Here is a 16,112-nt window from a genome sequence, read left to right on the forward strand (position 1 = left end):
TTTGTAACATGGGTATTTTTTACGCGATTCATACTCAGAATCGCGAGCTCTTTCGATTCTGATAGTAGAATAAAAATGTCCCAAGATTTCCATACATTTTTCGAAGCTTCCATTCCGTTACCGCCATAGAAATTGTATGAAAAAATGGTAACGGAATGGGAAAAAACCTTGGGACACCGTTTTTCTCCTATTAGGATTAAGAGAGCTCGCGATTCTGAGTGGAAACTACATAAAAATTTCCAAATCCAAAAAAAAAGTGGGGTGGACAACTTTGAAAAAAAAAAAATGGCCCATTTGAGCCTGGCAGTCCTCTCGCCGACATCGGCAATGCGGGTTTTTGAACGCAGCGTGGTGTTCCGGATACGATCGGTCCTCTTCACACCTAGAATACTGCGCTCAATAGCCCGTTGGCAAACCTTCAATTTGAACTTTTGAAAAAAGTGTTCATTATGAATTTATGACCTCAAAAGTCACTGCAAAGTTTGAACCTCCAGTTTGGTCCTTTTTATTTCAGCCTGTATATCGTACTTTTTTAATATAAAATATAACAAACATAGTGTGGATCCATATCAAAGCATATTGGTATAGATAGATGTACAATTGCGGAAACTTTCCAAAAAAAAAAATGAAAAATCGTGTGGTTAAAAAAATATCTAGAAATTAGATTTTTTCTTTCACAATTGGCTAGTTTCCTACTAGTCAAATCAGCTTCTTTTTAAGAACTGTCAAAACTATTTGCTAGCAAACTGGCTCAGTCGGTAGACTCGGTAGTAGTCCTGGGTTCGAATCCCGGAAAGGGCATCTATTTGTGTGGTGAGCACAGATATTTGTTCCTGAGTATGTAATCTATTTAAGTATGCATATCGTCGCTTAGCACCCATAGTACAAGCTTTGTTTAGTTTGGGGCTAAATTGATCTGTGTAAGGTGTCCCCAATATTTATTTACTATTATTTTTTATAATGGAATTACTATAAAATACTGCGGAGTGACATCACGGTCAATTCATTTACTTTATATCTTTCTCTTTGACTTATTAAATAGAAATTATGTATCAAATCAACATAACTACTATTCATTTTTTTTTTCTAATTATGTGGTGCTTTATTTCGTGCACTTTTTTTTTATACTACGTCGGTGGCAAACAAGCATACGACCCGCCTGATGTAAAGCGGTCACCGTAACCTATGAACGTCTGCAACTCAAACCGTGTCACATGCGCGTTGCCACCCCATTAGAAACTTGTACATTCCCTTTTGCTGTGTTAAGTACACAGCAAAAAGGAGCACTGCATAAAATATTTTATTTTAAGTATAGGAAACTAGCCTATTTCGGAAAGTTTCCCTCGGCACATGAGTATTGGGTATCCCACTATTATTTTTACACGTTGTAACTCTATTCGAAGACGAGTGACGCGCTCGCGTACGACACGGAAGAATCCTGAGGCGTCATGCACTGAGAGGACTGCGCGTACTTCAGGAACTTTAGCGACATCTTTGGCGCGTTTGAGGAGTTCGCCAGCTTCGCTACCGCCTGTAAAGGGTTGCCAATTAAAATTTATTAAGAAAGAAAAGGCATAAAAATGCACATAATAGTACATTACGATACAAGTGCGAAAAGAAGGAAGTTAAAAACGAGTGGCGATAAATTAAAAGCCGACTGAAGGGAGTGTTTTAAATCGACACGAGTTACGAATTTCCTTTTTGCCACGTGTATCGTACGACGTTTTTCAGTACAGATGGCCCTCCGAAGTTTCGACCTGGCATATAATGAACCACTTCTCGCACTAGGGCGTAAAAACAACACCATCCAGCATCAAAACTTTTTCAGTACAGATGGTCGGTTTCCTGAAAGGTTACGTATTTCTGATAAAGATCAAATTATGACTAACGAAAATATGGATAAACGATAACTTAAGTCTTTATGGGAACCAGTATGGCCTCGGCTGGCTTGTCAGACTATATTTAGGTTTAAAGACATTTATTCCCATTTAAAATATACAATATATATAACTTCCATGAGAACATTGTTATTACATAAATACATCATGCATTTAACTAGGTTATATTTACCTGTAGCAAGACTCCTATAGGGTGCCGCCCGCATATGGTGTTGCCATACTTGTTGAGGTACTCAGTGAACGAGCGAGGGTCCAGTGTCTCTATTATGTCCATACCCTGAAAAAAAAAACAATTTATCATTGATCGAAGCGAAGCGTTAGTGCGTTTTGACATTATCCCATCCGATATAGGATGTAGGACCGATAACCCGTACAATTAAGCCACCATCTTTGATTTTGAACCCCCGACGCAAAAACGACGGGGTGTTAGAAGTTTGACGCGTCTGTCTGTGTGTGTGTGTCTGTCTGTTTGTCTGTGTGTGTGTCTGTTTTTGGCATCGTAGTTCCCGAACGGATGAACCGATTTCGATTTAGTTTTTTTTTTGTTTGAAAGCTGAGTTAGTCGGGAGTGTTCTTAGCCATGTTTCATGAAAATCGGTCTACTATGTCGCGGTCGGGGGTTTTTTCTAAATTTTAATTAGATTAGATTAGATTAGATTTCTTTATTTCATGATAAAAATTACACTATAAATTTGTTACATGCCAAAGTTATGTTTATCTTCTCATCATGATCGTCAAAAATTACATTATGAATTGAAAATAATAAAATTAATAGTTTCTCCCAATAAGGATCGTCATTTACAAAGAGAAATACACAAAGCACAATAAAATTAACAAATGAAATAAAATCAGAAATGAAATACACAAAGCACCATAAAATTAACAAATGAAATAAAATCCGAAGTCAGTGTAATCAAATGCATGCTATCACAAATTCAATTCCATGTACTCATTTACAGAGTACAGAGGGTTATCTAACTAATAACCCTGTCGGTGGTGGTGTGGTTGTGTAGTAATTTAGTGGTTAGTTACATTTGAAATCCTTCCGACAGAGTTACATTCGATATCAGATCGGATAATGTGAAAACGCTCTAATACGGCTCTGTGAGCGCACTGTAACACCTCCTAAGTCCCAGTGACCTTTTAAGTTTTAATATAATAGTACAAAACCTAATCGAATTTGAAGTGAAATCTTCCAAGTCGCAGTGTCCTTTTAAAATGACAAAATACAATCAAATGTCTAGAGAAACCTCCTCAGTCCCGGTGTCCATTTAAAAGTACAAACTCAAAACGAATTCCTAGTGAAACCTCGCCAGTCCCAGTGTCCTTTTAAAATTACAAACTCAAAAGAAACTTTTAGAGAAACCTCATCAGTCCCAGTGTCTATTTCAAAATACAAAATCTATTAGAATATTCCCATATCCTCTATAGTCCCAGTGTACTTTTAAAAGGACAAAGTTAAATCGAATTTAAAGTGAAACCTTCCAAATCGCAGTGTCCTTTTAAAAGGACAAAATCATATTAAATCTGAAATGAAACCGCTATAGTCCCAGTGTACAAATTCAAAGTACAAACTCAAAAGGAATTTCTCGAGAATCCTCCACAGTCCCAGTGTCCTTTTAAGAGTACAAATGTTTTATTTTATTTTATTATTATTATAAATGGGCTTACTCTTGGCCACAGACTAGCCAAAGGCAAAGACGTGGCCTACGATGGAGTGAGCTCACCCAGAAGATGCCTCAAGATGATTCACTCTTGATTTGAAGACATATCAGACCTGTTTGTCGAGCCACTCGATGCTCTGGTACAGCTGGCCCCGGGAGCTGTCCCGCCACGTGTAGCGGAAGCGAGAGCCCCAGTGGCAGAAGTCCGAGGAGATCACGAACAGGTTCTGCGGGTCCGCCAGGTAGGGCGCTAAGATGGCGCCGTATCTACAAGCAAAGAGGATAGAGTATTATAGAGTTACTGTTAAAGTAAAATGTGTAATCACAGTGCATAGACTGCCATCTCTCGAGACAGGCTTAAAACTTTTGAACCTCAGTTTTGACAATTTGGCCCATATTCTTAGCTTGATATGTGTTAAAATGTCAAATATTAATATTAGCGCCATCTAGCTGAGCGTACCCCAAAGGTGTAATGCCATCTTGGCCACCGTACCTTTTTCTCTATGGCTTTGAGGTACGTTTTTTTCTTAGACCGTCTATACGGAGTTACATATGTCTTTGCTATAAGCAAACAAATTCGTTCATTTGGGCCATTTTTAACCCCCGACGCAAAAACGACGGGGTGTTATAACTTTGGCGTGTCTGTCTGTCTGTGGCATCGCAGCTCGCGAACGGATGAACCGATTTCGATTTAGTTTTTTGGTTTGAAAGCTGAGTTAGTCGGGAGTGTTCTTAGCCATGTTTCATGAAAATCGGTCTACTATGTCGCGGTCGGGGGTGTTTTCAAAATTTTCATTTTGTGGTTAGGTTATTTTCATAGTTGTCCACCGCACTTTTTCTGGATTTGGAAATTTGTATGTGCTTTCAATCCTTATTGGAGATAAAAGTGTCCTAAGGTTTTCTTCCCATTTCGTTACCATTTTTAACCGCCTTCCAAATCTCAAAGGAAGGGGTTATCAAGTCGTCTGTATGTTTTTTTTTTTAAATGTTTGTTCCTCGATATCTCCGTCGTTACTAGACCGATTTTGAATTTTTTTTTTTGATTGAATGTATATGCATACAGATTGGTCCCATTTTTCTCAGAACCCAGTTCTGATGATGGGATCCTGGAGAAATTGAGGGAACTCCTCAAATCTGAAAGGCATACATATGGTGATGTTTGTGTTTTTAAAGGAACAGCATGCATTTACGTACGGAACAGTGACATTTGGTGCAGTGGAACTCCTGATGATGGTCAGAATGGAACTCCTCAAATCTGAACGGCACACTTATAATGACTTTGGTATTTTTATAAGAACAGCATGCACTTACGTCCAGAACAGTGTTATTTGGTGCAGTGGAATTGCTGATGATGGTCAGAACGGAACTCCTCAAATCTGAACGGCACACTTTTAGTGACTTTGGTATTTTTATAAGAACAGCATGCACTTACGTCCAGAACAGTGACATTTGGTGCAGTGGAACTGCTGGAAGGCGGTTTTTTTTTCTTAAAAAATATTTCATACATTTTGTATAACGTTAACGGAATGGAAGGTTTGGAAAATGTCTGAAAAAATATCAAAATATTTTATTTTCACTACAGTCAAGTTCCCTATTGTTTTGGTTGATTTCGAGAGTAATAAAAATGTGTCTTGGCACTCACTTGGCTTCCTTTTCAGGCGTTAAAGATCCTACGAGTATAGGTATGATCGTGAAGCCGGTTTTGTATCTGAAAAAAAAAAACAAGTCATAAATAATCCAAACTCAAGATTTGTCAGCGGGCCATGGAGCGCAGTATTTTGAGCGTGAAATTAACCGATCGCATTAGAAATACAATACTGCGCTCCAGAACGGGATTAACGGACGTAGCTGCAACTGCTGCCAAGCTTAAATGGGACTGGGCGGGACACATCTGCCGGATGCCGGATGCCCTGTGGGCCAAGATAGCCCCACGTTGGGTACCACAAATTGTAAGGCGTCGCGGTAGACCTCGCCAGAGATGGCGCGACGAGCTTGACGCCTTTGACGAGGACTGGTGGGAGACTTCAGGGGATAGGGATGCGTGGAGGGATTTGAGGGAGGCCTTTGCCCAACAGTGGGACAACACGGGCTCTTAATAATAATAAATAATATTTTTTTAGGGTTTTCATCTATCTATACAGGTTAGTTTAGGTTAAATTTGGAATAAGTATGGGAAGAGTTGTAACTCTATGGGTACTACATCAGTAAATGCGGGTTATTTGTATAGGCATAATTACAGTGACATCTAGCGACAACCACTACTCGATACTAGGTGGCAACTGTGTCTCATCTGCCAAAAATCTAATATTAGAACAGTTTACAACTTATATTACAAAAAATTGGTGAGCATTACACTTTTCGTTCGTCGCGACATCTATTGACAAGTAGCAGTACTGGTAATTTACGTTATTTGACGCGTGATTGTCGCTAGAAGATGTCACTTAACTATGCCTATACAAATAACCCACATTTCCTGATGTATGGGGTGACAACTCTTCCCTTACGTATTCCTCTATGATCTCTACTTACTCCTCCATGACTTTGGCGATGTAGGGCAGGTGCATCTCTATAGAGTGCTCGTCCTCGTCTGTCTGTACGTCCATCCACTCGAACTGCCGCGTCGCTTCCAGCTCCGTGTAAACTGGACAACATATTCACATTTCAAATATTATTTCCCCCTCACCAGCTCGGAAACACGTCTTTTGTCTTTTAATACCAGCGGGTAAAAACGTTTTATCCACCAGTGGGTAAAGTAATTTGACCTTGAATAAAGTCAAATTAACTGCTTTAAAATTGATAAAAGTAGGTGAATCTAGTAATAAAGATGATTTACCACCTGTGGAACTACTGGAAGCAGTGATAAACGCATTTTTTGCGTTGTAGTTTCCTCGCTATAGTGAGGGGAAAAGTTTTGTGTTACACTCGGGTGCAAATGTATTTTACTTCTCGTGTGTTAAAAAACTCGCAAGTTCAGGATTCTATTCTCGAACCACTCGCTTCGCTCGTGGTTCAACTATAGAATCCTTTCACTTGCTCGTTTTTCAATTCCACACTCGGCGTTAAATACAACTTTGCCCCCTTGTATAACAAATAACTATTTCACCAGACCAAATAATTATTTCAGCTTTATTCGACGTTCATTGTAATATGCCTACTTGGAAAATAAATATTTCATTTCATTTCACCACACCAACTGATAAAGGCTTACTTTGCTATTCGAAAACAGATAGCAAAATTGCATTTTATCCACAAGAGTGCAAAGTAATTTCATACAAATTTTAACTTGACATCTTGAGTTGACTGGTAGAATCCATACTAATATTATAAATGGGAAAGTGTGTGTGTCTGTTTGTTTGTCCGTCTTTCACGGCAAAACGGAACGACGAATTGACGTGATTTTTCAAGTGGAGATAGTTGAAGGGACGGAGAGTGACATAGGCTACTTTTTGTCTCTTTCTAACACCCCACTTCCCTAAAATGGGGGGTGGAATTTTGTATGGAGCATGCCGAATTTTTGGATTTAACGCGAGCGAAGCCGCGGGTAGAAGCTAGTTTACCTATAAATGATGATTTTGAATCATAAATATTGAATAAATTGATAGATTTAATTTAGTACGATGTTTTATAGCCTGTATTTTGTTCGTGTTGGTGTGGTGAAAAATGTTGTGTTTCACTCGGCGGCAAAGTTTGTTTCACCTTCGTGCCTTGGGGTTTCAAGTGTTTCAACCCTCGCAACGCTCAAGATTCCACCTTTTGAACCACTCGCTACGCTCGCGGTTCAATATTGGAATCTTTCGCTTGCTCGGGTATCAATATTGGCACGAGCGGTTAAACAACGACTTTGCCTCCTTGTAAAACAAATACTATAATTTTCTCAAGCTACGGTCGGCGAAAGGCCATTGAACAGAACTATAATGTAATGTAAGATGTTCACTCACTCTGTTTGTCTATGGTGAGATCGTAGAGGGGGGTCTGGTACTTGTCGAGCGAGGAGAGCGCGCAGCCCCCCAACCGCACGTGGTGGGAGGGGCCCAGGATGAAGATGCGCTTGCTGGAAGGTAAGGTGCTCTTTAACATTTCGCATTGGCCAACAAGGCCACAGCGGCGTGCTGTTTAAAAAAAACGGTAAAAATTCATAAAAAAACTTGCCAAAAAAATAGTTCGTGGAATCTCAGACAAATAGCACTAGACCCTACTCATAGTGTTGTGTTCCTGCCGGTGAGTAAGGCTGCCAGAGCTCAACGAGGGTGCGGTGTGCTGATGACGGGAGGACTTACGGAACTGACTTATTCCATATATTGTCCTTCGGTCGTCGGCATCCCGAACCCTCCTTGGAACGTGTATACTCCTTTTTACTGTGTATTTAACAGAGCAAAAGGGAATGTACAAGTTTCTAATGGGATGGCAACGCGCATGTGACACTCTTTGAGTTGCAGGCGTCCATAGGTTACGGTGACCGCTTTCCATCAGGCGGGACGTACGCTTGTTTGACACCGACGTAGTATATAAAAAAAATTTCACAGTGCAACTGTGGAAATGAAAAAAGGAAGGGGTATTTCAAAATTCGAGTTGGCAACACTTGAGCGTTAGACGTTTAACGCTGTCAGTTGGAAGTCGCATCAGAAGTTTCACTTCAATAACTTGAAAGCCGTGCAACCTTTACTGAGGTCATGTTAAGTTTGGTGCCTCTTAGTCTAATACCTCCAGTGTCAAATGTGATATCATGCGCGGATCAGGGGGGGGGGCATGGGGGTCATGACCCCCCCCTGGAGCCTAAGTTGGCCATACAAATAGACCACGTGACCCCCCCCTGGGGCCCCGGGCCTTTACCACGTGACCCCCCCCCTGGGCACGAAGCTGGATCCGCGCTTGTGTGATATGTCATTTATGGGACACCCTTGTAAGAACACTAGGAACACAAGAGTACCGAAGTGTAAGGCCCTCGTGGACGCTCAGAGCGGGCCATAGGGTTGCAAAAAAACATGAAAAAAAGCCGTAAAAAAACAGTTTTTTTTCTGGAGTATGTTTTTTTCTAAAGGACGAAATTTCCAAATTTGCAAAATAGTTAATACTTTTATACGGTTTTTTAGACTTTATGTTAACTTTTAAACGAATTTAATTTGTGTGATACTATACAGCACGACCACGGATGATTTTATTAATTCTGATGCGGTACAAATTCACGAAAAAAAATGTACTTTTTTGTACTTACCTTTTAAAAAAAATACCCTCATGGTTTCGGAGTTTTGACAGGCGTGCCAGGAAGTACCACCTATCTAGCACGACCACACCCCATGTCAAAACTCCGAAACCCTGAGGGTATTTTTTTTTAAAAGGTAAGTACAAAAAAGTACATTTTTTTTCGTGAATTTGTACTGCAACAGAAATTTAAAATCTCATTAAATATAGTGTGGTCGTGCTAGGGAGCACCTACCTAGCACGACCACGGGCCCTATGTCGAAACTCTAAAATCATAAGGGTACATTTTTTTTAAACGTCAGTACAAAAAAGTACATTTTTTTTCGTGAATTTGTACCGCATCAGAATTAATAAAATCATCCGTGGTCGTGCTGTATAGTATCACACTTTAATTTAATAACTTTAATTTCTGGTTTTATAAAACTAACATTTACACAATGTGTAGTTAGTAGTTGTCGCTATTTACTGTTGGCAACACCACCCCCTCTCCACGCTCCACGCCGCATCGGGGATTCCCCAATAAACGTTTGCATACTGAATGTTTATCGAATTAAAATATACTTTATTTTTATTGAAATGTTACAAATCACGAAAAACCTTTATTGTCGTATTATTTGTTCATCTTAAAAAAAAAATATTTAGAAAAAAAAATCATAATTCTGAAAAAAAAAACATTTTTTTTTTTAATTTGCCACCCTAAGCGTGCAGGACTCAGGACACCTGTATGAGCTTCAACTGTTTGACATGCACGCCGCGCTACCACAGTATAATAAAGAGTACTATCGTACAGTATACTAGATTTTGCGTGTATCATTTGGAGCCCTTTCTTTAGGTGTCATATCAATAGGATAGAACGTGTACAAAAGAAATTTGTTAAATCTATCGACTTCCGAATGGGACGGAGCCGGAACTCATATAAACACAGCCTTTCTCACTATAAATTACTGACGCTTGAAAATCGACGAACACAGTTTGATATAATGTTTCTTTTTAAAATCATTAATAGCTATATTGACTCCCCTCACTTCTTGGTAGGTTATTATTCAAGATACCTCAACGCACTGCACGCCATAAGAAATTATTTGCTATTCCTTTCTCTCGTACAAAATTTTGTTCAAATTCTTACTTCAACCGTTGTCTCAATTACTATAATACAAATATGTCTCATATTGATCTTTTTTCCTATAAAACATGTAATAGTTTTAAGAAACAAGTAATCATTAACTTAAAGTAAAATCAATGAACAATTAGAAACTGTTCGAAAAATAATAATTTTATAGTTAAAAATCAGGTTTCAGCGTTGTATAAACTTATGTAAAATAATTTATTTAATTCTTGTTTGCACGTAGGTATGTCTGAGTTTAATGCTTAAAATACCTACAACCCGCTAACCGCTCCTAAAATAGCTTATATTTTAGATAAGAATATAATTAGTTTAAGTTAGGGCACTCAAGGTCTATTAACACATCATGTATTTCCACATCATTGTTTGTATGACTGTTTGTTGCCTAAATAAATTTAAAAAAAAAAAAAAAAAAAAAGTATGGCCACTCCCGCTCCCCGCTGAAAGCGCCGCCACCCCCTCTCGGTTACCTCACAGTTACCGCCTGTCAAAAACGCGAACAGTCGACCTGTCATATTTCACTCATACAAGCATGGTACGCGTTCACCTACACGAGCTTAGACTGTGTGCTAGGAACGCGCCTCTTTCATATATTTGATCGCCAGTGTCCGAGATGTGCCGCTACACGCCCGATATGAGCGCGCACTCAGGCCGCACACTAGATATAGCTAATGAATAATACTTACACCACAACAGGGCTGACTTGTCGGTACGCGAACGCGGCGCAGGCGCCACAGTATGAGTAGCCCGCGTGACTGCAAATAGACAATACTAGATTGTATGACAAGAGAGCAAAATAGCATAATTACATAAAGAACTGCGTTTTCACTTAGTTTTCTGAACAGGCCCCGTAGCCGAATGGCATTTCTGCAACACCATGCAAACGAAAGAAAGATGGCTACGATCAGGGCTCGGATACCGGTTAAATTTTCAAACCGTTATCATGTACTTGCGGCAAAACCTTTAAATTTCGTTTTCGCTCGAAAAACCGCTATTTTTTAACCGGTTTTTAGGGGAACGCTCTCATAAAGGTTTCGTTCGATTAACCGGTATAGAACGAAATAAACCGGTTTATTCCGCAGCATTATAGGTAATATTCTGTTTTAACCAAACAAAAGAGTCGCTGCGTGAACGTCGAATAAACCGGTTTATTTCGGTTAAAATAAAGTGCTCATAACGTTCGCGTTCTTTACAAAGTTCGGAGTAAGATCGAAATAAACCGGTTTTAACCGGTAAACAATAAACCGGTTCCGAGCCTTGGCTACGAAGGAGATAATTATCTTGAGCGTATGTGCATTCGGGTACACACAGTTCTGAGCACAGTTAGTGCACCGATAAAAGTATGGAAATGGAAGTCAAGTGTTTTCATTTGCGCGTTTGCAGCTGTTCAGAACACTAAGGGACCATCCACACTCATAAGACGCATGTCTTGCGGCGCGCAACGGACGTCTCCGCCACGCCGCCTGAATGTAACGCGGGGCGCGTCTTACGTCCTTCCTATACAAAATGTACTGAGGAGAGGTTTTTTGAATTACATTCAGGCGGCGTGGCGGAGACGTCCGTTGCGCGCCGCGAGACACGCGACGCCTAAGTGGGGACGCTGCCTAAGTGAAAACTTAGCTTAATAAATTGATGGGCTTAATAGTTTGCAGAGATTCTGGTTTCGAGTCATATCACCAGAAGCGTATTTTTTCTAAAATATTGGGCAATCCTAGGTAGGATAGATAGTAACTTACGGGGCAATAATGGCCCTGGCGGGGCCGTGGCTGAGGTCCGCTTTGGACAGCCAGAGGTCCAGCTGCCGCGACAGCTCGTTTCCTGTAAAAGAACGGCATTTGTACACTACGTGCTGCCCTCATTTTATCAGCTTTTCCATGTTCAATTTTAGTGTCAAACTAGTTCCAACGGCAGCCGCAACGCAAAAAATAGCGCACTACATAAATTGGAGGTTGTCCCATTGAGGTTGTCTATAACCATCCGCTTGACAAAGTTTACGAGTACCGACTACCAGGTTCTTGATGTCAAACGTTTTAATGTTGGACATGTCCATAAGATCGTGTGCGTGTGGATTGAGTGAGCACCTTCCGAAAATAAAAAAAAATATGCTGATCATTTAGTAAAAGTTCTAAAACAATTGTAAAACGAATCTCTGAATTTGTAAAAAGATAAATCAAAAGATACAGTCATTAACATGTGCTCACTCAGTTCTCACAAACTACCAACGAAAACAGTGAATGTATTCATTTAACATATAATATTTATATACTAACATTTAGTAAAAAATATGCCAACCTACCTCTATAAATTTTAGATTACCTAGTGACGTATTTAATTTTTTACAAATAGTTTCTTATGCTCACTCAATCCTCACACTTTTGAAAAGCCGAATTTTGATGAAAAACATAAGATTTAGAGCGCTATTATATGTGTATAGTTTAGTAAAAGTGAAATGGGAATTTGTAAAATACAAAACGAACCACTAACGTGTCAGGTTTTTTTATAATAAATTTTTGTAAGTGCTCACTCAGTCCACACGTTTTGAGAAAGTTAAAAATGTAAATATCTTAAGATTTGTAGCACCACAGACACTCAAAAGTACTTCAACATTTAGTAAAATTTTTTACTAAATATCCACCATCTAATATTTTATATTCGTTGTCTGGTTTTAAAGATATTCAGACATAACTTTTCTCATACAAATGTATCAAGTAGGGTGACCACACTGTGTCGGCTCCTGATTTTCCCCGCCTTCACATTGTCATATTGAGATTGGGGAGTTTCGTTCAATTTTGATAATATTTTACAAATTCAGAGATTCGTTTTACAATTGTTTTAGAACTTTTACTAAATGATCAGCATATTTTTTTTTATTTTTGGAAGGTGCTCACTCAATCCACACGCACACCATAAGATCAGGGTGGCTAGCCGAATGGCACAATCGCTCACGAAACGCTCACGAAACGAAGCGCTAGTAGATATCTATCTCTATCGCGCTTGCGTATTGGCGCGACAGAGCCAGCGGCGTATCGCTTTCGTTTGGCGTCGGAGAAATGCCATTCGGCTACGGGGCCAGGTGTATTTGTGACAATCAGCGCCGCTCTGTCACGGTGCCAATGCCAAGTGTTCGGTTCGCTTTTTAACCGACTTCAAAAAAGGAGGAGGTTCTCAATTCGACTGAATGTTTTTTTTTTTTAGTATTGGATACATGCCTTAGATATGTGCTTCAGGGTGTGGCGCTGATTGTCAAAAATTTGGAACTACATATGTACATATACTAGTAATCACGCCAGTATCCCATAAAGAGGTAGACAGAACACGTGATAGGTACTACTCAAGTTTCAGTACCACTGTTGGCAAATACTTAAGCGGTAGAAACGAAACGACATTGGAACAAATTGATTAAACATACAAATTCTCTACAATTACCTGAATACATAAAGTAAGGGAACAATAAAAATGAATAAGTTTTCATTCAACAAGCAAAATATATTTTACACAGTATAAAAATAGCCATACATTTAAGTTACAGAATATAATAATATACTTTCATAAAAACCTTATATTTGCTTTTATGTATTTTATTATTATTATTGGTAAGAATTAAGAAAAGTAAGTCCCTACTCCACTGGTGAAAATGATGGCGGTGGTGGTCAGAGCTCTCAACACTTCGACAAACATACAGATAACAAAACACTCGACTACACTGCATATTTTAATTAACATTCAACACAACATCTATGAATAAACAAAAATTCACTCCTCCCCATCCTCCACCATCTTGGCAAACTTCTCCGAAGCCTCCTTCAGCAACTTCTCGCTAAACTTTGGAAACTTCACCTCGAACTCCGTCTTCAACATCTCTAGATCCATTTTGCTCAACTCCATTTGCTCCGACAACGTTTTCGCATTCTCATATTCTTTGAATTTATTCATATCTAAGTTTGAATGCTTTTTGATTTCCTCTAGGCCTCCGATGGCATCTTGTACGGCGTCTAGGAGCTGTTTGTAACCGCTGTTCTTGTCGTAGCCGAAATCAACGTTCTTTGTGACGAGCTTGTCAAGGTGAGCTTGCTCGGTATTGGACAGGCTTGTTAGGATCTCCGGAGCAGTACTGTTTGCTGTTGCTTCAAAAATTTTAGCATTGTCTTCGTGGCGCATTTGGATTAGTCTGAAAGAAATGTATATTTTGAAAAAAGTAACATTTTATGTATTCATGGACAAAACACAGTAAGGTGCATTATGGTAATTACGAAAGTCGCATAAAATAATCATTTTTTCCATCATATCAAGATTCCCCTTTCGGAATTACCCTAATGCATCTTACACATATTATCCTAAGCTCAGTTTCAAGAAAAGTATCATATAAAACTAATTGTATAAAAGAATAAGGTATATGTATAGGGAAAGAACTCGAATAGTATGTATATGTACTCGGGCATAATGAATGGGGAGAAATAGACTCTATCTGCACCAGACCTTAGAAAGCAGCTTCAGAGTCTCAGATAGACATTATTTTTGCACTGAAACCATGAGGACACTTCTCTAGTAGAAGCGTATGTGTGTAGAGCACAAAACACATGAAAATAGCTACTTAGGCACAGTATAATAAAGAGTACTATCATACAGTATGGCCACTCCCGCTCCCCGCTGAAAGTGCCGCCCACCCCCTCTCGGTTACCTTACAGTTACCGCCTGTCAAAAACGCGAACAGTCGACCTGTCATATCTCACTCATACAAGCATGGTACGCGTTCATGTACACGAGCTTAGAATGTGTGCGTAGGAACGCGCCTCTTTCATATGTTTGATCGCCAGTGTCCGATATGTGACTTAGGTACAGGGACTCACCTCTCCTGCTCCTGGACGAAGGATATGTCCTTCAGCCTCCGATTAGTCTTGTCCAACTGCGACATTGTCTTCTGAAACCTGTCCGCAAGCAACGCCATTTGTTTATCCACTTCCGTTTCTTCTCTCTCAATTTTCTCCTCCAACAAACAGTCCTCCAACATTAGACGTAGAAACTTCCCGTACGCTACTTGCTTGTTCTCACTCTCAAAATCAGGCATGGACACCTCAGGACGAATAGTCAAGTCTGCGTCGTATACCAAAGTAGCATTTTTGTTGAATTTCGTCGGACGTGTGTTGCGATCTTTAATTACCGTCGACGGAGCACGGCGCATGGTTGGCGGCGGCCCGACAGTCGACGGACGACTTTTGTACGTTTTGGGGGCCGTTGATGACACCAATTTCGATTTTTCAGACATATTGAGGTTTTTTTAAGAAAAAGGGAGTGTAATGGTCGTTTGTTTACGAGAAAATGACGTTCGTTTGAATAGTGTCATGGCAACCGACGTTTCCGGTTCGTTCGGAAATGTTTAATCATAGTTCATGTAGTTTTTTAAATAAAGAAGTTGAGGAGCGCTTAAAAGAAAAGGAATATACGTACAGAATTAATAAATTACTAACTTAAACTTATTTTATAAATTATTTTGTATTTTTAATAGCAAAAAATATAAAATAATTGTAGCGTGCTACATCAACAAAGAAGACACATTTCTGAACGCAAAGTTTAACGGAAGTCAGACAAGCGAACAATATAATTCCAATTTATATAAATTTTGTTAATAATTCTCGTTCTACGCAAGAATACAATCCAAAAAACAAAGAAAAATTATTTATATTGGTATAGAAATACTTTTGTCTCGTAATGAACAAAGAGACAAATCATTACAAAAGGTCACTGAACTTTTGACTTACGTAGTCATTAGGACAAAAAAACTTGTATGAAATGAACAATACAGTAATAAAAACACTATGAATGTAGTAAATAAGGATATACAATGCTCATTATAAAAAACAGCAATGATTTAGAATATAATTTTATTGTTAGGAGTCCCAAAATCAACATTCAATTTACTGAAATGTGACATACCATTCTCCGTATACCAGCTACCAGCGTGAGAAGCGTTGCGGCAGGACATTTTAATTGGATCCTAAATTTAGGATATTTATGTTAACACCGAAAAGTTACAATTTTATCTTCACAAATCACAAAAATAACACTTTGACGTCGACTGTCATAAATATTGCACCCGTGAGTGAGTGATTGAAAGAATGGTTTTGTAACAATTTTTTATTGCCATATTAAAAAATACTTCGGAAATGTTACGTTAGGTAACTTGAGATTTATTCTTAACTGAATTATTAGAATTACATTCTATATAAGTAA

General features: G+C 39.0%; 2 protein-coding genes across 2 annotated transcripts; both read right to left on the reverse strand.

Annotated features, from left to right (window-relative positions):
* Positions 1 to 1,208: 1,208 nt before the first annotated feature.
* Positions 1,209 to 15,982, reverse strand: LOC125239214 (protein MEMO1). The gene is made up of 9 exons (XM_048146735.1): positions 15,816 to 15,982; positions 11,621 to 11,702; positions 10,571 to 10,639; positions 7,501 to 7,613; positions 6,092 to 6,203; positions 5,205 to 5,270; positions 3,676 to 3,829; positions 2,071 to 2,175; positions 1,209 to 1,531 (listed from the first exon to the last, which is right to left on the reverse strand). Exons 1-9 carry the CDS (start codon positions 15,862 to 15,864, stop codon positions 1,394 to 1,396), a joined length of 888 nt encoding a protein of 295 aa, XP_048002692.1. The 5' UTR covers positions 15,865 to 15,982; the 3' UTR covers positions 1,209 to 1,393.
* LOC125239215 lies at positions 13,355 to 15,274 on the reverse strand. Its single transcript, XM_048146736.1, has 2 exons — positions 14,732 to 15,274; positions 13,355 to 14,052 (listed from the first exon to the last, which is right to left on the reverse strand). Exons 1-2 carry the CDS (start codon positions 15,145 to 15,147, stop codon positions 13,638 to 13,640), a joined length of 831 nt encoding a protein of 276 aa, XP_048002693.1. The 5' UTR covers positions 15,148 to 15,274; the 3' UTR covers positions 13,355 to 13,637.
* Positions 15,983 to 16,112: the final 130 nt, after the last annotated feature.

This window comes from Leguminivora glycinivorella, chromosome 25, assembly GCF_023078275.1.
Source record: "Leguminivora glycinivorella isolate SPB_JAAS2020 chromosome 25, LegGlyc_1.1, whole genome shotgun sequence".
NCBI classification, from domain to species: domain Eukaryota; kingdom Metazoa; phylum Arthropoda; class Insecta; order Lepidoptera; family Tortricidae; genus Leguminivora; species Leguminivora glycinivorella.